The sequence below is a fragment of the Pseudopodoces humilis genome, chromosome 18 (genome assembly GCF_049639895.1).
Source record: "Pseudopodoces humilis isolate 2021_Gansu_Grassland_sample_001 chromosome 18, ASM4963989v1, whole genome shotgun sequence".
NCBI lineage: Eukaryota > Metazoa > Chordata > Aves > Passeriformes > Paridae > Pseudopodoces > Pseudopodoces humilis.
In genome coordinates, this window is record NC_142217.1 from 17,738,781 (window position 1) to 17,759,620 (window position 20,840).

The 20,840-nt window shown below is 52.1% G+C and overlaps 1 protein-coding gene across 1 annotated transcript in view; it reads left to right on the forward strand.

The window, feature by feature from the left end:
* The first annotated feature begins 209 nt into the window (after positions 1–209).
* The window catches only part of HS3ST4 (heparan sulfate-glucosamine 3-sulfotransferase 4), a 52,557-nt gene continuing 31,926 nt past the window's right edge, over positions 210–20,840 (forward strand). Inside the window, exon 1 of the mRNA XM_005523232.2 lies at positions 210–850. Within this exon, the coding sequence (XP_005523289.2) occupies positions 210–850 (641 nt within the window). The remainder of the gene's footprint in view (positions 851–20,840) is intronic.

A 20,840-nucleotide genomic window follows, 5' to 3' on the forward strand; every position in this document is an offset into this window, starting at 1 on the left:
CGGCAACAGTGCGGAGCCGGTGGCACCGGGGCGCGGAGCCCGGGCGCCCCGGTGCCCGGCGGGGGCCGGCGGCGACCGTGCCATGCGGGGCCCCCCCCCACCGGCGGCGGCGGGGCGGGCGGGCAGCGGCGCCCCATGCGGCTGGGGCGGCCGGGCGGGGGCTGGCACCATGTGCGCCCGGTGCCCGGGGCGAGGAGCGGGCAGCAGCCATGTCCCCCCCCGCCCAGCCGGGGGTGCCGGGCGGGCGCGGCTCTAAGGGGCCCCCGGCGCGGAAGCTCCTCTGCATGTGCAGCCTCTCCCTGTGCCTCACCTACCTGTGCTACAGCCTGATGGGGGGCACCGGTCCCGCCGCCCTGCGCTCCCCCGCCGCGCTCCCCGGCTCGGCGGCCCCCGGGGCCCCGCGTTCCCCCAGCGCCTTCCCCGCCACGGTGGCCCCGCGCTCCTCCGCCAGCCCCCCGGGCAGCCCCGGCGCCCCGGCCGCCTCAGCCGCTCCGCCGCCGGCCTCCAACGGCAGCCGAGAAGGGGCGGCGGGCACCTGGCTGCGGACGCGGCTGGCCCCCGGGGAGGTGATCACGGCACAGAGCGGAGCCTTCGAGAGGGACCCGCAGGAGTCGAGCACCACGGACGAGGAGCTGAGCCGGGCCGGCAGCCCGGGCAGCCGCGGCGGCGGCAGCAGCACCACGCCGGACTACGGGGAGAAGCGGCTGCCGCAAGCCCTCATCATCGGGGTGAAGAAAGGGGGGACGCGGGCGCTGCTGGAGGCCATCCGGGCGCACCCCGACGTGCGGGCCGTGGGCACCGAGCCCCACTTCTTCGACAGGAACTACGAGAAGGGGCTGGAGTGGTACAGGTGAGGCGGGGGACTGCGGTCCGCGGCGGGGGGAGGGAGGAATGCGTGTCGGTGTGGGGCAGGGGAAGCTCCCGTGTGCTCCCGGGGATCCCCCGGTACCCCCGTGTGCTCCCGGGGATCCCCCGGTACCCCCGGTGGGACCGGGGCGGTGGGACCGGAACCCCCCGCGTGGCCGGGGCAGGCGGGGGAGGTCGCCGGGGACCGCGCCTGGCAGCGGTGCTGATTGAAAACGCGCTGTTCTGCTGGAAAAGCAGGAAATCTCTAATAACATCCCTCTTACTTGCTCAGTGTGTGAGCAGACCGTAGCAGTTCAGCTGTACTTGGTGTAAAATACACCTAAATAGGTCGGTAATGAATAATTACTGAAATAAACAAGATCACAAGTTATTCCAGGTGCTGTTAGGGCTGAAGGGCTAAAGGATGCTGCCTTCATGCCAGTACATGCTTTGCTTCACAAATAAGGTTTACTCTTTATTCAACAAGTTCCATTATCAGGAAGTTTTTTTCTGTTGACAAGATCTAATTCTGTTCGTGAAAAAGTCTCTAAATACTATTGTCTGACGGTATTTGTTTCTATTTTAAGGGAATTTTATGTTAAAAGTCCAGGTTATTAGAAAACATTGGACTGCAGTAAGGACGTGTTAAATGTCTTAACATGTTTTGTAAATCAGTGGATTGTGATGGCTCAGTGTTTTCCCTCTTTAAACATTTCTGAGCAGAATGCAGCACATCAGAGGAACTTAAAAATTCTTAGTAGCTCTGTAGGTCACTGTTCAAAGCAAACCATACTGGTTCTTCATAAATAGTGGTCTGTGGCAGAGCTGGTGAAGTTCTTGTTGTGGTTAGTATGGCAGCTGCCTAGTTGCCCTGAAAATGAAGCTAAAAATGAGAGGCAGCAGGCTAGTTACTGCATGGATTATCTGGTCACTCTTTATTAAAATAAAGTACGTGGTCTGCATGTCAGGGGTATTTAAAGGTGAGAAACTCCAGGCAGTCTACTGTGGGGATTGTGGAAGCAAAGTTTTCATAACACTTGGTGTGGCATACACTTGGCTCTGGTGAAATGCTGTGGGACTTTTTGGAGGGATTTCAGGAAAGTGGACATCAGCACTGAGAAAGTGAGGTTGTCCCTGAGAACGTTTTTGGTGTGCTGCTCTGATGGGGGTGGGGGGAAGAACTAAAGTAATGGCTGTGGTTATTGTGTTTATAGACATAATTTCAGACACAGTATTTTATTGTACTGAATTTTCCTGGAGGAAAGGCTTACCTTGAAAAATAAGTTTAGAAAACTGGTTAGTAGAGGATAGAAAGTGGCATTTAAAAAAAGTTTGGTTTTATTCAAAACAGGCAGCAGAAGATGAAGCACTGAATATATTGACTAGCTCACCTTTAAAGTTATGCTACTAGAAAAGGGCTAGTGAGTGGGTGTAGCTCCTCTCGTGGAGTAAGAGGTGCACACACAGGTTTTCATTTGCAGACTGCAGTTTGGTATCTTCTATCCCTGCAGCAGCTCTCTGGTGTGTGCAGCTCATTTCAAGCCCGGGAGCTCTGCTGCTGGGGCGGGAGAGGTGGGAGAACAGGTTGGGACACCCTTGGTGTGTGAGGGTCTGGGCAGAGCAGGCTGTGGGACGGCTGCTCTGGGTACAGGATAGAGAAATGGCTTTGGTGCTCTGTGCCATTGCAGCCCTGGCTGCCTGACCTGCACTTACCTTCACACCTGCCCAACCCAAACATGTGCTTCCCCTCCCCTCCTTCCAGGAGTGTTCAGCCTTGGAGGGGCACTGCTGCTGCTGCTCTGTGCCTCAGCAGCTGCCACAACTTCCCTGGTGCTGTACTGGTGCCAGGCTGTCGTCACGGTCTGGCCATACAAACACAAACCAAAAGCGCAATGGGGAAAGATCGCCGTCCATCCCAGCAGTTCTTTCTTCCTCACCTTCTCTGAGATTACCCGATTGAGTGCACCAGGGAGGCTGACAGCTCATGGTTGTGTCCCAGGTAGAGTAATTGGAGATTTTTTTTCCCTATCCAGAGAATTGTCAATGTTTTTTTGAGCAAAGAAGCAACTATTGAAGTTTTTACCAGCATTTCCTTATGGTGACTTCTGCATTACAGAGTGAGCTTTTAACACGGTCAGGCTTTTTCTTACATAGTGAAATAAGGGCATGGCAGACCTTCAGGGTTCCTTGCTTTGTTGCTCAGTCACAAGATTATCTCCCAGCCTGGAGGAGCTGGAGGAAAGGGAAATGCCTCCTCCACCTTGGTTTCTCCACCTGTGAAATGGAGACAGCACCGGGCATTGCTGTTTTTTGTGTGTACTCCACATTACCCGTGTCTTTGCTGCCTTGAGACTGAAAAGCCCTAAACACTCTGGGTGTCAGGTGCAGGATCTCTCTCAGTGGCTGGAGTTGCTGCAAACACTGGACCAGGGGACACCAGCTCTGTGCTGCTGGGCCAGGATGGCAGTTCCACACTGCCTGCTCTGGTTTTTCCTGGGAACCTGTAGGGAAAGCTGAAGGTTTGTTTGGTGTCTCTGATGCCTTTAGCTCATTTCATGTGGCAGTTGCAAACAGAGGTCTTCCCACATACAAATTGGTGCAAACTGGGCCAACATTGCTTTTGGTTAGTTTCTGTTACACTGCCAGAATTGTTTGTGTGGTTGCGGTTGTAGTTTATGATTCTGTCTGTCCTCATGCTGGGCTGTCTGAAGGACAAGTTCCATGGTACAGCTTTCCTTAAATGACATCCAATCTTCCTGTGCTGTTCCTTTGTTGTCTTTAACTTGCTCCTTCCTTCCCCAGGATATTCCATCTTTCCTGCAGGAGCTGCTGCTGATTTTTAGCCAGTGTCCAAGTGTCCCTCTGCTCTCATGCCCAGGCACAGAGTGATCTCCGCATGTCCCCTGCAGCCAGGCTGGACTGCAGGCATTTGCTCTCTCCAGTGTGATGCTCATGCCTCAGTGGGCATCTCCCATGCCATGAGCTCTGCCCTGAGCTACCCAGCATTTGGAAAAGCACCAAGAGCCTTTCTCAGAGCACAAAAAGGATGGCAGGATGACAGAGAGGCCTCTGAGGCTGGGGAATGGAGATTACATCCACAAATGCTCATTACAAGCACAGGCTCAGCATTTGGGACACGCCTGAGTTCCCTGCCTGGGCGTGGATCAAGGGCACACAATTGTGCAGGGATGTTGTGGATAATGGGAACTACAGACTGCCTGCAGTGTCCAGCACCTGGGCAGGTTTGTCCCCTTGTGGTGCTAGAGGCCTTGGTTTGTTCTCAGAGAGGAGAGGACCCAGGGAGGTGGGCAGGGGTCTGCAGGGGAGCCCTGGAGTCGGTGTGGTCCCAGTGGCTTTGTGTGACTGGAGAAGGAGGGGGATCCTGTTTGGCACTGCCCTGCACCAGCGCTGTGGGTGGTGCACCGGGGTCACCTGTGCAGGTGCCGATACCTCGGGATGCTCAGATGCTGCTGGAAACTGGTCTGGGGATTTTGGAAGAGAAATGCTGCAGGTGGCTGTGTGAAGGGAGTGGGAGCTCCGAGCCCCGGCATGGGGGGGTTTTAGTTGTGTCTTTCTGCTGGTACAAATGAGCAGCACAGGAGACCTCATCACTGGGGCACTCCTGAGGTTTTCTGAGCCGAGGGGAGTAGCCCAGTGCTCCCAGCTGCCTGCAGACTCAGCACAGTGAGGGGGTTCAGTTCTATCATGTTACGCTTTCAAGGCTATCTTGACATCCTGCCTTTAGCAGAAAAACTGGGCTTCTGTAGCAGTATTTTGTAAACAAACTTGCAGTTTTAACACAAATATGATTTACATAACACAAAGAGAATACCTGATGGTGGTGAGTTGAAATTGAGTTTTAAGGTTCGCTGATTTGAAGAGTTAAATTCTGTGTGTACGTGCACATTGCTTTACTCCTTGCTTCCTCCTCAGTGGAACCCTCATGGAGAGGCTGCAGCAATATCTGTGATTAGATCACATTCCCCTCTCTGCCCTGGGCCTCCAGTGCTGAGCACTTGGACAGGGTGTAGCTGTGTGCGTGGAGTGGCCCCACTGCAGGAGCAGTCACCATGGCAGGCAGTGGAATGGCTTGCATGTCTAATGCTATTTGCACCGCCTGTCTGGGTTTTTTGGAGTGTTCTCCCGAGCAGTCAGGCCTGTGTGTTATTTGGTGAGCTGCTGCCCTCGTACAGATAATGAATAATGCCATGACAGGGAGCTCTTCTCTCGGTAATAAACACGTGCTCACGAGTCAGCGGTTCCGTGGAGCCGTGGCTGTGGCTCTGGAGCTGGTCCTCGCAGTCACATCCCTGTGCCACTGACTTGGTCTGTGTGGGGAGCTGGCTGTTGTGTGCTGTTATTTCTGCCGTGGGGCCATCTCACCTTCCTGCCTGTGCTACCTGGTGACTGGGGCAGTGGGGCCACCCCTGCGTGCCCAGGGATGATCCAGCCTTGGAGCACCTGGCTTTTGCTGTCAGCAAGATGCTTTGGCTGCTGGCAGGAATTGTGTCCAGGGATGTGGAGGGGGACCTTTTTCAGCATCCCCTAACAGCTGTTGGGGAACAATAGCCTGGGGCCATTTCAGCCTCATCCCACATTGTGTCACCTTGCTGTGGGCTGTACCTCGCTGTGAGCTGTAATTGTGTTGCTGGGTAATGCCTGTGCAGTTCTCATCGGCTCAGGGCATTCAGGAAATCAAACCCTTTCCATCAGAGCTGTGAGCCTGTGCTGACGGCACTGTGGGAACACCTACAATGGGTGGATGGATTGGGGTCTGCTGTTGCCCACAGGCACTGCTGCAGATCCTGGGAACTGCTGTGTTTCTCTGCAAAAAGCCTTCCCAGAGTATTGTACCCACTGCACTTCTGGTAACTTAGGGAAAGTATATTGATTTTGTTTCTGGGCCCTGCTGTGAGTTGGCTTTTGCTGAAATGTAGTGACTCAGCTGCCTCTTTCCTCTGTGGATCCAGTGTATTGGACTTTGCTGACACCTGGGTCGGCTCTGGGCTGGGGACTGTGAGCAGGGGTCAGGTTTTGTGCTGGTTGGACCCAGTGGTTCACCCATCTGGGGACTGATGAGAGGCCATTCCAGCAGCAGGTGTGGATTTTCTTCTGCATCTGCAGCTACTGCAGTGAATCTGTTGTGTGCCAGAGCTGGGGTTCTGCTGCCTTGTGTGCTGGGCCAGGGGTACTGACCCTGCACCCTTACTGGGCAGCAGTTGTCTCCCTCCTTTCTGCTCGGTTTTAGCTCCAGGAATGGGATGAAGGAATGAATTGTGTCTATTTGCAGTGTTTTATCACCTGATGATGGTTATCCACATGCTGCTCAGTTGTAGCCATGGGAATGGCAGCTGCTCTCAGCACCTGCAGCCCCGATGTGCTGCTCTGGCTCTTCCTGCAAAGAGAGTGAGAGAAGAGCCGGGGCCAACGCTGGCAGGAGGGCTCCGGAGCACCTGCTCCCGCAGGGCTTGTCACTGCTTCTGGCTCCATGTGAAACGTATTTGTAGTTGACTGAGGGCACAAAGCGCTGAGAGAAAGGTGGGAGCAAGACAGGGAGGCAGCAGGGTGCTCTCTGTGCCCCTTGGCAGCTGCCAGGCACCGGCTCCCCTCTGCCTTGGCCGGGAGGTGTCCGGCCCCATTCCCTCAGACGGGTGGAGTGACCAGGGTGACATCCCACCACCACGGCCAGCTGGGGTTCTGCCCTGTTCCCACTCTGATCCTAGCGTGTGTGGGGAGCCTGTGAACAGGAGCAGCTCCCTTGGGAGGGCTGTGGGCACAGGGCTGTGCACACCAGTCACACAGGTTGGGGACACCTCTTCCAATGACTGTTGGAACATGCCTTGGAGCATGTAGGAAACTTCACCCGCCCTGAAATCATGGAACTGTTGCACTGTAGTCTCAAGAACATCCTTTCTCTAGGATTTTGCTCAATAACCCACTTTGTAAACACTCTGGTGCTTTGCTACTAACGGTTTAAGTGTTATCTGTGATGTCAAAGTTTGTGAGCTTTGCACTCTTTGTGAGTGCAGTACTACTCGTGCATGTAGAGTTACAGAAAACTCAGAAATAGGCCTGGGGAAACACAGCCCCTTGGAGAAGCAAAAGGGGAAGTGTTGGGTGGTCGCGTTCTCTGCTTTAAATGATGCACCTGACCCCTTCTTGCTCCCTGGCTTAGCAAGGCTCACTCTGCTCTGAGCCCAGACTGGCAGAGAAGGAACAACAGCTTCTCAAAGAAAGCTATGAGCAAAGGCTTTAGATTTTCAGAGTCAAAATTCCAACAAAAATTTGTGACACCTTGTATCGACAAAGGTCAGAGTCTTATTCTTTTCATGGGTTTCTTTTACCTCTTCTTGTCATGGGGACTCCTTTTCTCTGAGTCATTATTTCATGCACTTCAGCAAAAATTTTATTGCTTTGGGGGCTGGGCTGGTTCATGTGGGACATTTTTCACTGCCGGAGTGTGATACACAGAGGTAATTTCTTTCAAATGATTTCTGCTTGAAGTGCTTTCAATGAATTGCAAAGGGTGTGAGGGTATGAGCATGAATGAATGGCTGAAACATTTGTGTGGAGTCCAGGTGAGGAACCTGCATGATCAAACTTTCCAGAGCATCCAGTGTGGATATTGTAATTTCACTGTCGTGTGCATGTGAGCAGCAGTTCATTTTAGCCTTTTAATCCACTTTTAAATAAGTATTATTTAGGGGTGTGTGAGGTTTAAATTGGTTTCCCCTATATTTGAAAAAGCTTAAAGGAAACCCCAGAATTACAAGAGTCTGCTCAATCACAGTGAGAAATTCCTGTTTAGATCAAAAGTACCTGTCGAGGGCGTGGGGGGAGTGGCTGGGCAGGATTGGCCCTGACCCTGCCAAGAGCAGCTCCTCTCCCTGGCCATGGCCAAGCTGCTGCCCCGACACTGCTCCATGATGGCACATGGGAGCTGCTCCCTCCGTTTGTTGTTTAGGTAGCTGCAGTTTCCAAGCTGAAGGAGAGTGTTGAAAGCTGAGTGTAGAAGGCTGGGAAAAAGATTCATACTTATGAAAAGGAAGAGGAAAAAAGCCAAAAAACAGCCCTCAAAAAAACCCTCCAACCTTTTTTTTTTTTCAGTCTCCCGTTTCCCTCCCCAGTGTCAACACACCAATTTAGTAAATGTTGCAAGGCACAGTATTTCCCTCCTTGTCATATTATACATCCAGGCATCAAGGATGGATCATAAACTTGCTCTTTATGGCTTTAACATTTCAATTGCTAGTCACATTTTATGTAAATGAAGGTATTTACCTTGACAAGCTCTCCTGTGAAGTACAGTACTTCTTTACAGAATATATTTGGCAATATAAACAGGCCAAATGCTGGGGGTGGATGCAAAATTCACAATTGATTTTTACAGCTAAGTAGGATCCTCCCAAAATATACTGGAGTTGTCTGCTCCAATCTTGTCAGTGACTGGAGAAACTGAGGCAGGGGGTCCTGGGGGAAGAGGAAATAGCAAAGGGACATCAGTTATAGCCACCGACCTACTAAACAGAACTAGCTTTGGATAAAAATAACTCCATCTGCCAGACTTTATTTTGTATTACAGAGATTGCTGTAACACATTTCAAGCCAGAATCTGATTTTCCTTCTCTTCAGAGTCAGGCTGGGCTGGACTTGGCCCTCTCCTTTATTAGCGGTAATCATTTTGGATCCGAGCAGAGCGATGCTGTGATAGCCCAGATCTGCGGTTCTCCTTTGTTTTAGAGTGTATTTCCTTTCATCTTGCATTGAGATGGGTGCAGTGATATATTTAGTATTAGTGTTCATCCACATCTGCAAATAACTTTATTTCAGCCCAGCTCTGCCCTTTCTGTGTTTGCTCTTGGTGGACACTGATGTGATTAAGCAGAGCCATGAGCACACTCGTGGGAAGCCAGCATCAGGGCTGGGTGTTAAACCCTGCCTGCATCCCACAGCCGCAGCTCTGGGGAACACAAACCCCCTCAGCCTGTGTGGAGCCAGCATGGGGGGTGCACCAGCCCCAGGGGCTTTGAGGCTCCTCCAGGTGCTTCTGTGCCCCAGGAAGCTCAGCTGCTGCCCACCCCTGAGCCCCAGACATGTGGGAAGGGGTCTCTTCCCAGCTCAGCCCTGGGTGGAAGGTGCTGTGTCACCTGTGCAGGTGACAGACCATCAGTTACTCAGCTCTGGTCCTGCCCGTTCAACAGCAAAGCAACTGTTTTCCATCCAAAGTGCTGACTCGAGAAATGCTGGTGGCAGACCATGGATCCTAAAGTCATTGCTGCTGGAGGTCTTTAGCTGGCTCTTGGTTCATCCCTCCTTGTCTGTTCCTTGGGGAGCGCCAGCATCGATCCCACAGCGCCACTGCCCTGCCCTGTCAGCATTCACCGTTTTCAAGCTCATTTTAGGACTCTTTATTTGTACCCTTCTAATTCCTGAATTACCAGTCACCACCTCTGCTTTGTGCTCTGTGGCACTGGGGCCTGCAGAGCCAGAGGGTGCACTGGGGGACACTGGTACATCAGGAAAGGGCTCTGGGTACCCTGGGAAAGGGCTTTGCCTCCTTTACGTGAGCTGTTCGCCTTGCACAGAAAGGCAAATCCAACTAGAGGGGCTCTGGAGCACCGGGCCATGTGGTGAGGGTGGTGATTTTGCAGCATGAGGGAGGATGTTGGGGCCACAGGTGGTGCTGGTGCTGAGCTGTGCCACCGAAAGGAGGATGTAACATCTGCCAGGGCCTGGCTGCAAAGGGATGGCACACAGCAGTGTTCCTGCTCTGGGTCTTTGTTAATGGCTCCCCCAGAGAAATGGGTGTCTGGCCAAATGAGCACGATCCAGGGCAGCCAGGCGCCCGCTGCAGCCACGGTGCTAAACCTGTGCGTGACCCCAGGAGCTGGGGCTGGGCACAGACCCCAGGGCTGCACAGCCCCTGAGATGGGGCAGCTGCTGTTTGGGCTGCTCATCCTGCACTGCCAGTGTGGGGAAGAAGCTCCAGCAGCTCTGTTGCTGGTTCTGTTGCACGTGCTGGGATCTGGAATGATAACGGCTCCTTACTCAGCTCAAAATCATCTAGAACCCCTCTAAAAATTGAAACAGTGTGGAAAAATGCCTGAGGCAACAACTTCATTGGTAAACTAAAGCATCTTGCTGAGAATTTCATAGACCCAGCAAATCATAATGCAATTTCCTATGCAAAAAGGGTTTATCTCTATCTAAATATTATTCCGCACCGTTACTCATCGTAGGGAAGTTATTGCTCTCCTAGGTTAACTGATTGAACTTTGGAAATAGAGCTGCAAGCTTATTGTACAGACGGGAGCTTGACTTTTATTGCTCCTAAATTGTAGTGATACTATTAGATGTGAGTAAAATACACACTCTATTAGAAAATATTAAAGTTTGGTACCACTTTAAAATTAAAAAAGATTAAAAGAAGCATTTCTGCAGTCTAGTCCACCATGAAATTTGAGTCTATTTGGTATGTGAAACGTGTGACACAAATAGCCTAACAATTAATCACAAAGGAAGAGCTGGGATGGATTTATGGCTTAAACTACCCCGGATTTCACAAGGCTGGTGTGGCAGCAAGGGAAATGTGTTATTAGATCATTACAGGCTTTTCTGCTAGAGCCACTGCTGCTAAAGTTACAACAAGGTGTTTTATTATTACTGTGTTCCCACATAATACTCTGAAGCACTCTCATCCTGGGATATGGCTGTCTCAGTGGGAGGCGATCCATGTCTCTGCTGCGGATGGGTTCCTTTGGAAAACCTTATCAGGAACTCCTCAGCCATTTTTTTGCATTAGGCAGTGGTGAAGAAGTGCTTTCCCATGGGCAGGCTGTGGAAGGAGCTTGTTTATTAGCGTGTAAGTTCAGAGCTGCTGGCTGTCAGCAGGTGATGGCTGCACGAGCAGGGCTCTGGCCCCACGGCACCGTGGTGGGTCTGTCTCCTGCTGCCCAGTTCAGGGTGCCTCCCCGGGCTGCTCTGGCATGGCACTGCCCAGTGTGGCTCCCCCCATGACCCCTATTAACTTTTTCTAATGCTTGGAGTGTGTTGCAGGCAGAGGTGAGCCTGAAGCTCTTTGCTGTGCCCAGAGGGTAAGGATTTGGGATGCTGGGAGGAAGGGAGGGCTCTGCAGAGAGGTGGATTTCACCTGTGCCTCTGTCTTCCAGTTAGCCTGTGGAGAGCTGAGCCCCCAGTTACCCTAAGGCTGGGGAGACACCCTCATCCTGCAGCACTGCTGCTGTTGTTGGGGAGGGTCTCAGCTGCAGCCCTTCCCCTCCCACACGTGGCTGGCAGTGTCCAGGAGGGACCCAGGCACTGTGTGCCCCCCAGCACACCCAGCAGCTGTGCTGTGCCTTGGGCTCTCTCTTGGGGTGGGGAAAATAGATTGAGGTAGGACTGGTGTTTTGGGTGCCTTTGAGGTGCAGATTCAGGGCTTGTGCTGCCAGATGAGCATTGTATCCCTTGGAGTATAAACTGCATTTCTAATCCAGCTTTCTCACCCTGCACTTCATATGAGAGTCATCTTGCACTGGTGCCTCTGTGCTGGAGCCTACAGTGCAGGTTACATATCTCCTTCTTCATTAATGGGATTTATATCCTTGGTGCTCCTTGCTGGATGACTTAGTATTGTAATGTAGAACATGAGTGCTGCCTTAATTAAAATGTAACCCCCGTATTAATATATATGTTGCCACTGAAAATTGAATCAATGAAAACTGAGCTGAAAAGCTTGTGGCAGGTGTAGCCAGCAGGTGAAAGGGGAGGTGATTTGGGGTGAAGAGCCCCAGCTTGGCAGCCCAGCCACGCAGTCCCATGCTCAGCCTGTGGCAGGGTCAGAGCTGTCCTGCTGGCCCCCACAGCAGGCAGGCAGCTGGGGACACCACAGCTGTCCCAAGGCTGTGTGCTGCCGGCTGTCCTGCGCTCAGCACCGCTGGGAACCTGTGCCAGTCCTGCTGCTCATTCCCAGGATGTTCTCTTTTACCAGGGAGGTGCAGAGCAGCTTAATGAACCAGAGAATTAGTTCCGTAATATTACTTAAAAAAAATCTTGTAAATGCAAACATTCCAAGCCTGTCTCCGAGCTGTGCAAGCATTGCCATTGGCAGTATGATCAGTTATGAAGACATTTTGCATTCAAGGATTTGCGGTTTCTAGGTCCATGAATATTCAGGCTCCAGCTCACCCTTTTTGTCTGTGCTCCACACCTATCTTTTCCATTCCTTTGCTTCTTTTTTTTTTTTTCTTTTTTTTCCAGTGGATTCAATTAGTTCTATTTGCTGCTTTAGCAATAAAACAATTCCCTCTGTGGCATTAAAATGAGTTTCTTTCATTATTTCATTTGGCTTCTTGTTATATGTGGAAGGAAGGTAGGGAGCTGTGCTCTGTGCCCCAGCTCGCAGGGCCTGCCAAACCCTGGAGGACATGAGATGTACTTGGGGCAGCATTAGGAATTAATGAAGGGCATTGCTGGTGCAGAGCTGCAGGAGCTGCGCTGACAGAGCCACATTCAGAGCCACCAGAAAATCTGACCGGTCCCAGAGACTTTCAGTAGGACTTTGGCACCTGAGTCACTGCAGCCTTCAATGTGCCGTGCTCCTGACCATTCCTGAGCTTTGGGCCAGTTCTCACATGGCCTTTGCGTTACCTGTTGGCAGTGAAATGCAGGGACAGAGCCCCTGTTTGGCTCAGATGAAGCACAAGTCAATCTGAGCTGAAACATTAATTAAACCAGCAGATCAGTTTGTGGAAGCAGCATGGCTGGTGTGTGGCAGCAGGGCCTGAAGCTGGTCAAGGGTCTTTGTCCCATTTCCTGCCTAAGCAGAGTCAAGTGCAGGGTGAGGAAAGCACAGAGGCACCGTGAGAGCCAGAAAGCAGTGATCATGTGGGCAGTGTGTACAAAGAATTACACAGAGTGCCAGAACACTCTCGTCTGGCCACTCTTGGAGTGCCCTTTCAGGGGGCTGCAGCGGCATTGGGAACGTGTAGTGTGGACAGAGCCATAAATCATTCGTTTCGCACTGTGCTAAACACAAATCCTATTAGTGCGCTGAGGAGCATCTAAGTGGAGGAAAGAAAAAGCAAGATAGAAAGAGGAAAGGAGATTTAAATCTAATTGCTTTTTTGCCTGTGTTTCACCACAGTTGGGGCTGGGACGTGATGAAACACGGCGGAGGAGAGCTGACACAGGTGGGCGTGGGAGCCGGTGGTGTTCCTGCTCTGCTGTCCTAGACAGCTAATGCAGCTATTGAAGGTCGATGAGAGGAGATGTGGCTTTGTGTATTCAAATTTTTTTTTAAAATTACTTTTCTTCCTCTTTCTGTGACTGGGGAAGGTTAAAGCAGTTGTGCTGATACCAGTTGCTTTTTCATTCTGAAGTAAAATCTAGAACCAAATGAGAATTTCCAGGCTGGCAGAGGGGCTGCAGACCCCAGGGTCTGGCAAGCACCCAAATTTTGGAAAAAGAGGTTTGTGCCTTTCCTCCCCCCACAGAAAGGCCCACGCCCCTCTGCAGCAGAACACGGGTGGCCACTGGTGTTGGCTGCCTCCAGATGGAACTGCAGATTCAGGCAGGATGGGTTAGTGATGGCAGGTTTCAGAGGGACAAAGTAAAGGAGCTGAACAAGGAAAGGTGTCTCTTAGGGATGGAAAACCATTTTAAAAGGAAGCAAAATTAGAGCATGCAGTGGGGTAAGTAGGACTGCAAAGTTCTGTAATTAATCACGCTGTTGGAACTTGGAAAGGAAATAAATATGATAAAAGGATTTGTCCAAATAGATTACAGGCAAATTAGAGAAAAAAAAAAAAAAAAAGGCGGGGTCATGATGGCCTTGGAAATTGTGCTCTTCAGAAATCTTCAATCATCCTCACAATCAATTCTGCGTTTCTTTAATAGCACTGTCTTGGATTAACCACTGCGTGCATCCAGACATTAAACGAAGTATCGAGCATTTGTCTCTCAACAATACACTTGGAAATTGTTTATTTCCCTGCTTGTGTTCTGCGATGCATTTCAGTCTGTAACCCCAGCTGAAGTCCAGCCTGCCTGAGGTGCCCAGCTCTTGGTCCTGCTGGCTCCCACCCCGAGCATCTGCAGCACGGGAGGGTTTTCTCATAAACCACTTGTTTGTTTGTGCAGACGATTACACCGGCTTTGCTATACAACAGCGTGTTTCTCTGCAGCAAACAATCTGCTTTATGGGTTTTCCTAGGAAAATATCAGCTCGCTATGCTCACTAATATGATTCAATTGTGTCGTGTTATCTGACCTTTAAGGAACTTGCAATCTATAATGACATGGTTCTACAGCAGAGCCACTAGTAAAAGCCCAGGCTCCTGGGGAATTCCAGCTGCAAATAAAGTGAAGCCGGCTGCAGGAGCAGTAACAAGGCACTTTAACCCCTTGGCCGCTGGCCTGCGGGGGTGGGTGCTGTAGGGATGTGTCTGTGGGCAGCTCCATCCCATCCGGGAGCACCCAGAGCCTCCCCAGGGAGCACGGTGGGCAGCAGGGGACAGGGAGGGGACCCGCTGGTGGCCAGCAGAGCCGCTGGTGCTGGCTGTGCCGAGCAGGCCGGAGAGGAGCCGTGCCCGGTTCCCGTCAGCGGCGCTGGGCAGCGCAGGCTTTGCCCGGTGCCACGGACAGGATGAACGCTGCTGTCACTGCCTGCCACCCTTCCCGTCTGTCCACTTGGCTCCGGGCACCCTGCAACTTGCGGAGGCACCAGCGAGCTCCAATACAGATGGGGGACCCCACCTGTGTCCCCTTGCCCTCCTGGCGGCATCACCGCCAGTGCTGGCTCTGGGACTGTCCTGACCAGGCACTGCATGGCCTGTGTCCCCCCCACTCCCTTCTGCTCTGCCAAGGTCCCAGGGGGACACAGCACAGCAGCACATTGACCTCATGGCACAGTGGAAGCTCAGGAAGCAAACTGTTATGTACCGACATCATCCCTTTGCTCTGGCTGGTGTTTTCCCGCTTGGAATTTACCCGCAAGGTGCTTAGGGGAGGTCTGTAGGTCTCAGTCTCAACCAAGGCTGGAGTGACCCCTGGCTCGTAGATCAAAGAGCCTGGTTTTCTCAGGAAGGGATATGCCACCCACCAGCTCATGCTGCTGGTCCCTCCCTGCATCTCTCCCAGCATGGCCGGGAGGACCTCAGGCTGGAGCAGGACCTGGTGCTACTGAGGAGGCCTTGGGAAGCCTCGGGGTGTCAGTCCACTCTGCTTTGTTGGGCTTATTTTCAGGCCACTAATCACAGTCTGATCCCTCTGATTGCTTCTGTCTGACCTCCCTCCACAGCTCGGATGCTTTACCTAAGAGGCATTTCAGGGATTTTATTCAGCTGAGTGAAAGATGGGGGATAGTCAGGAATCTGTCAGACCCAGGAAACTGGCAAGAGATAGGGAAGTTGAACAGAGAAACAGACACTCCAGAGATTCACAGAATGATTTGGGTTGGAAAGAACATTGAAGATCATCCGGTTCCAACCCTCCTTCCACCCAGGTGCAGGGTGGTGTGGCTGGAGCGCTTGCTGGCAAAGGCTGAGACTGAAAAATTTTGAAGGGTTGGTTTATCAGAAGCTAAAGACAGCCTGTGCCAAGTTCTAGGTGCCGGGTTTTAAGAAGTTTCCTCAGTCTGCTGCACCAGCTTTTGGCAGAAATCTTTGTGAAACTACTTTTCCACTGAGGAACAGGAGATCAGAGAGCTGTTCCCTTTAACACTTGAGTGTGCATGAACTTGCAGGGATATTGTTTGAAGCTCTGCTACCCTTGTTAAAGGTCACTTTTTGATCCCATCAAATACCCTCTTTACCTGGAGATAAGATTTAAAAATGGAAGACGAAAGAGAAAGAGCTTAAGGAAGAAGGAGAAGAGGGAAGCTGGCTGAGCAGCCTGCGCCCGCTGGCAGCAGGGGGGAGATTAAAGCAGGAAAAGGGCTCTGCAGGGTGGGGATGGAGTAGAAACAGAGGGGCTGGGGCATCCCCAGGGCTGTGGGGCAGCCCCTCGGTGCATCTGTGCCAGGAGAACTGCCCACCCTGTGCTGCTGCTGCTCCCGTGCCCTGCCAGAGCCTGCTGCTGCCATCTCCACAGTGCAGAGAAAGGAAACCACGCTGGGCCAAGGTCGTGGCTGAGGTCAATAAATTATACATGACAATTAATCTTAGAAACCTGTGATTCGGGGGAGAAAGACGAGGACACTGCGGATCCTGAGCTGGGCTGGCAGGCGGATGCCTTGGCTCCACGTCAGCCCGGGGAAGGCAGTGGAAAACAAGTCTGTGCTGGGATGCTGTGAGTCGGTGTGAGTCACTCAGCACGGCTGGCACGCTCCTGGTGCCCGTCCTGGTGCCCCTCCTGGCCGTGCTGGCTGTCACTGCCCGGCTCGGGGGCTCCTTCCCACTCCCCTGTGCAGGTGTCTGGGCTGTGGTCCCGCGGTGCTCAGCTCCTCTTCTGTCACCAGGCCGTGAGCCCTCCGTGCTGGGGGCTCAGCAATTGTTTGCCTGTTACAATCAATTCCCATTTGAGATGTTTTAAAATGTATAACTGTCTCCTTGAGACTACAGCATTCAGCAGGTGGTAACACTCAAAGCTTTTTTTTTCAATCTGTAGTAAGGATTTACAAAGGAAACCTTGACTTTTAGATTGATTTTTAAATAAGCATATATTTAGCTGTTAGTGCTTGAAGTACATATTGGATTATATTCTTCTGCAAACAGAATATTCTAATTGATCTTGCTAATAAATAATGAAAGCCAGCCCTGCTACATATAATTCAAGGTTACACTGCATTTTGTATCAGCAGCACTGGGGAGTTTTTTAATGCTTAAAAGATTATTTCTTTTGAATAAGGAAAAAAAATGGGGGTGGGGGTGAGACTAAATGCTGAGCTTTTCTCTAGAATTTCCTTTTGTTGTTTTCTAAACTGTGGTTAACAAATGTCACTCTTTGAGACCCTCCTATACATATAAGGCTAAACCTAAAAGCCTGTCCCCAGTGAGTGCCCCTCAGGAGTGGCAGCAGCCAAGGATGTGCAGCCCTGGCTGCCTGCAGCTGGCCCTGTGGCTGCCTGGGGTGGTGCCAGACCCCCTTCCCACGCTGTACTGGGGGGTACAAGTGACAATGGCAAGTTCACAGGAACCCCTGGGAGGAGTGCAGAGTTGCCACTGGGACCCGAGATCAGCTGGAGGACCGATGTCCATGTTCAGCCTGGCACTGATCAGCGCTGTGATGGGTCACTTGGCTGGGCAAGAGCAGTTTCCAGGAGCCTGTGGGACAGGACGAGCCCAGGCCCTGTGCACCCTGGGGACACAGAGCTGCCCCTGGGGCTGGGCTGTGAGCTGGGCATAGCCAGGGCTCCTGGCAAGGGTGCAGAGCAGCTCTGTCAGCCAGGGCCCACTGCAGCCGTGCTCTGGCCCAGCACGAGCCAGGGACAGAAGGGCTGCCTGCAGCTGGGGCACTGGGGTGCAGGTTACTGTGGTTTGCAGATGTGCTGCAGGTTCTCGGAGCGCAGAGCAGACATTAATCACCCAGTGATATTGCAATTACCGTAGTGGACAGGCATTTATTTGGCATTTAACTTGTAATTCGGGGAGATAACTATTTCTTCTCCGTTCACAGAAGCTGCAAGTTGCAGCTGGCCAGCTTTGACCTGGTGAGTTTGTGCAGCTCAGCTGCATTGGCTTTGCCACGGGGCACACAGAGCTCTTGTGTGCGGTGGAGGTGACACTCGCTGTTGCAGGGACATTCACAGCAGCTGTCCCCACTCCATACCACAGCCTCTGCCTCTGGGGTGGCAGCAGTGACTGGAGCAGTGGAGAGGGCAGGGCAGCTAGCCCAGGGTCATGCCATCCCACGGGGACCGTGGGTCAGGGACACAGGACAGTATTGCTCCCTAACTCCTCCAGTATTTCTCCAGTCTTAAATGCCCTCAGCCTGAGGACCAGGACAGCCAAGCACACAGTGAGGGCTGGCAAAGGATAAAGCTGTATGGCTTTGCATCCCAGTGGCTGCTGGAGGGAGAGCGGAGAGCAAGATCTCCAGGCCTAGGGCAGTGGCCCAGTTGGCCAGTGGATCAGGGCTGAGTGAATGCAAAAGGCTCCATTCTGTTCCACTCCTGTGAGACCAGCAAAGCTCCTCATTCCTGAGCAAAACCCCGTGTACCTCGTGCTGGGGACCTGCCACTCCATTCCCTGTTTGGGATAGGGCAGGGGTCCATGGTGGCCCATGTGTCTGCTGACCCTCTTGCTGCCTCTCTGCTCCTGCTGCAAGAAGCCATTTGTTTGTGGTGTCAAGAGTGGTGCAGGAGGATGAGCCAGCGCAGTTCTCCCAGGCAAGAGGAGACACTCCTGTCATCCTTTCCCCATAGGCAGCTGGCAATCACTCTCCCACCAGCTGGAGTGACAACATGATTGGCCAGGAAAAGCAGCACAATATTAAAGAGCTGCTGACACCTCATGGGAAATTCACTTTAAAATATTTTATTTAGGTGTGTGTCTGTGGATTTTTCTGTTTTTCCTTCCCTTGCTTCACATCCCAGGGAGCGCTCTCTGGGGTGCAGGCACTGTACTGAATGGGGAGAGGACAGGGACACAGAGCCACACAGAACCAAGCCCATGGAGTGTCTGGGAGCTGCATGCTGTGTCCCGTACCTCCAGGGCTGCCTCGTGCCCAGCACTCCAGGTGTGAGAGCAGATTGATGTGGGCCACACAGGGTGGGTGTGTTGGTGGGAACAGAGAAATGGAGGGTCATGGGATGAGGACAGATGGACTCTTCTGGCTCTGGCCAGGATGAAGGGCTTCTGCTGGTGGCTGTTTATTAGCAAAACTAGTCATAGTTTTGGCTTTTGTCTGTTCTAGGAAGTCATGTTAAATACGGGTGTGAGTGCACAGGGGGATGGGATGGTTAATTAGTGTGGAGTCCTGGGAGTGGGATCTCCTGGGCTATAATCACACCCGGGGGAGGGAGCCAGTCCTGTAGGGCCCCCCCTGCACACTGCCAGGCTGTGGGACCTGCAGCTATGGACTTGCTTCTCCACAGATCTAATTGTGCCTGTCCCACAGGCTTGTTGTGTGAGTCTGAGTTAATTAATGCTCATAAAGCCACTCAGCATCTTTGGAGAAGAGCAAAGGTATTGTAGCTGCTGTTAGGATATACTAGGCAATGCAAATAGTTTAATTTCAGAGTTATCAGCCAGCAGCCATTTCCACAACCTGTGCTGTCCCTGTTTGCCCACTGCCCCAGACAGGTTCACAGAGAGCCAGCTCGTGCTGTCTGCCAGGGAGGAGACAGCAGCACTCTTTGTCTACTCTTCCTGAGCACCTCTTCCCCCCTGCCCCATCCCTGCTTCTTGAATCATCCCAGTTGTCACTCTTTGTCCTATTAATGGCCTGATGTCATTGTGACCTGTGGCTCTGGTCACAGCAGCCACCAGTGCTGTCATGAACAGATGAAGAATAAAAGTCATCCCATTTATCCTCAGCTGTTTACCTTGCCCTGAGCTCTGGTGATGTCAGTCCCTCTCCTCCAGCTACGAAGGTCTCCGATGAAACCCCCTCACTGAACCCAAACACTGAGAGCCCAGAGGAAGGATGTGAATCCAAACTAGCCTTTGTTCTGGTGACAGTCCCCTTTTTTCATGCTGCTTCTGGCCAGCAGATGTGTGGGACAAGCTCTCTCTCAGGCTGGGCCCAAGCTCTTTTAGTGTTGGAATGTTCCTGTGTCCCAGAACTCGGGAAAAGTGGAGCATTAAATCCGTCTGTCACGGGAGGAGAGCAGGCTGAGCGCGGCTGGGGAACGCGCGGCTCGGCCCAGCCGTGCGTGTCTGCAGGATGAGATGGGACAGAGGGTGTCAAAGCAGCGGGTGTATTTATATCTATCTATATGTATGTACATGTTTCTCTGTGTGTCTGTATACATTTATTGGGTTAAGAACTTGAGGACCATCTGTTCCAGCTTTTGGGGGAAGCTAAAGCCATTTCTGGCATATGCTGAGGCTGTAGGTGATTAATCACCGAGGGCTCAGTGGTTTGCTGCCACAGAGTGGGGTTTGCTCTGCAAACCCCAGAGCCTGGCTCCCATGATCTGAAGCCAGGGTGCCCTCAGGCCTCATGACCCTCCCTGGCCGTGGCCAGTAAGGGCTGTGGTGGGTGGCGATGTCCCCTCCATGTGTTTTGTCACAGGGCCACACAGTTCCCAGCCCTTGGGGAGGGGAGAGCTGCAGCCTCTGGGGTTCAGCCTGAAGCAGTTAGACTGGTCATCACTTCTTTCCAGGCTGCCTTAGGGAGAATATCTGGCATCAAATTTTGTGCCCCATCTCTGCACAAACCATTCTTTGTCACCAGCTTTTTTTTCTTCCTGAGACATGAAAACTGAGACCTGTTGCCTTTCTCTTTGCCTTTGCAGCAGATGAAGATGTCAGGAGCCTGAGTGGCTGTTGAAGAGATCTGCCATTACCTTTTGCCTTCTCCAATTTTTGAAATCATTTCATAGGAATCCAATTTTCTCTTTCATATTCACTTCTGCAAACAGATTTGAAAAATTCTTTGTTAGTCAGAATCATCTCTGAAATGTACTGCTGTATTTCTTTTTGCTATTCTAATTAGCCTTTTAACTCAGCACTGCTTGTATTTATAGCTGGCTAATCCTCCCTTTCCAGGCCCCATCCTCCTCCATAGCGGAACATTTCCACTGTTTAGAAGCCATTTTCTGTTTCCTGTTTTCTGTTTCCCAGTTCCTTTGCTGTCGCTGTTTCAATGCTCCAGCTCTTGACTGAGCTCCCTGATCAGACGCAGGGTCCCCTTTGCTGCAGCACCTTTCCTGGAGCGAGATTCAGCTCCAGGCTGGCACAAGCCTTTGAGCAGCTGCCTTGATTCTCTCCTTCAAGATTATTTCAAGACCATCTATTTTAGCTCCTCAGCTCCCATCCGCTCCTGCAAAATGGGCAGCCCAGGGTGGGCAGGGATGTGGAAACGATTGCCTTGCCCATGGCAGCGTGGGCAAA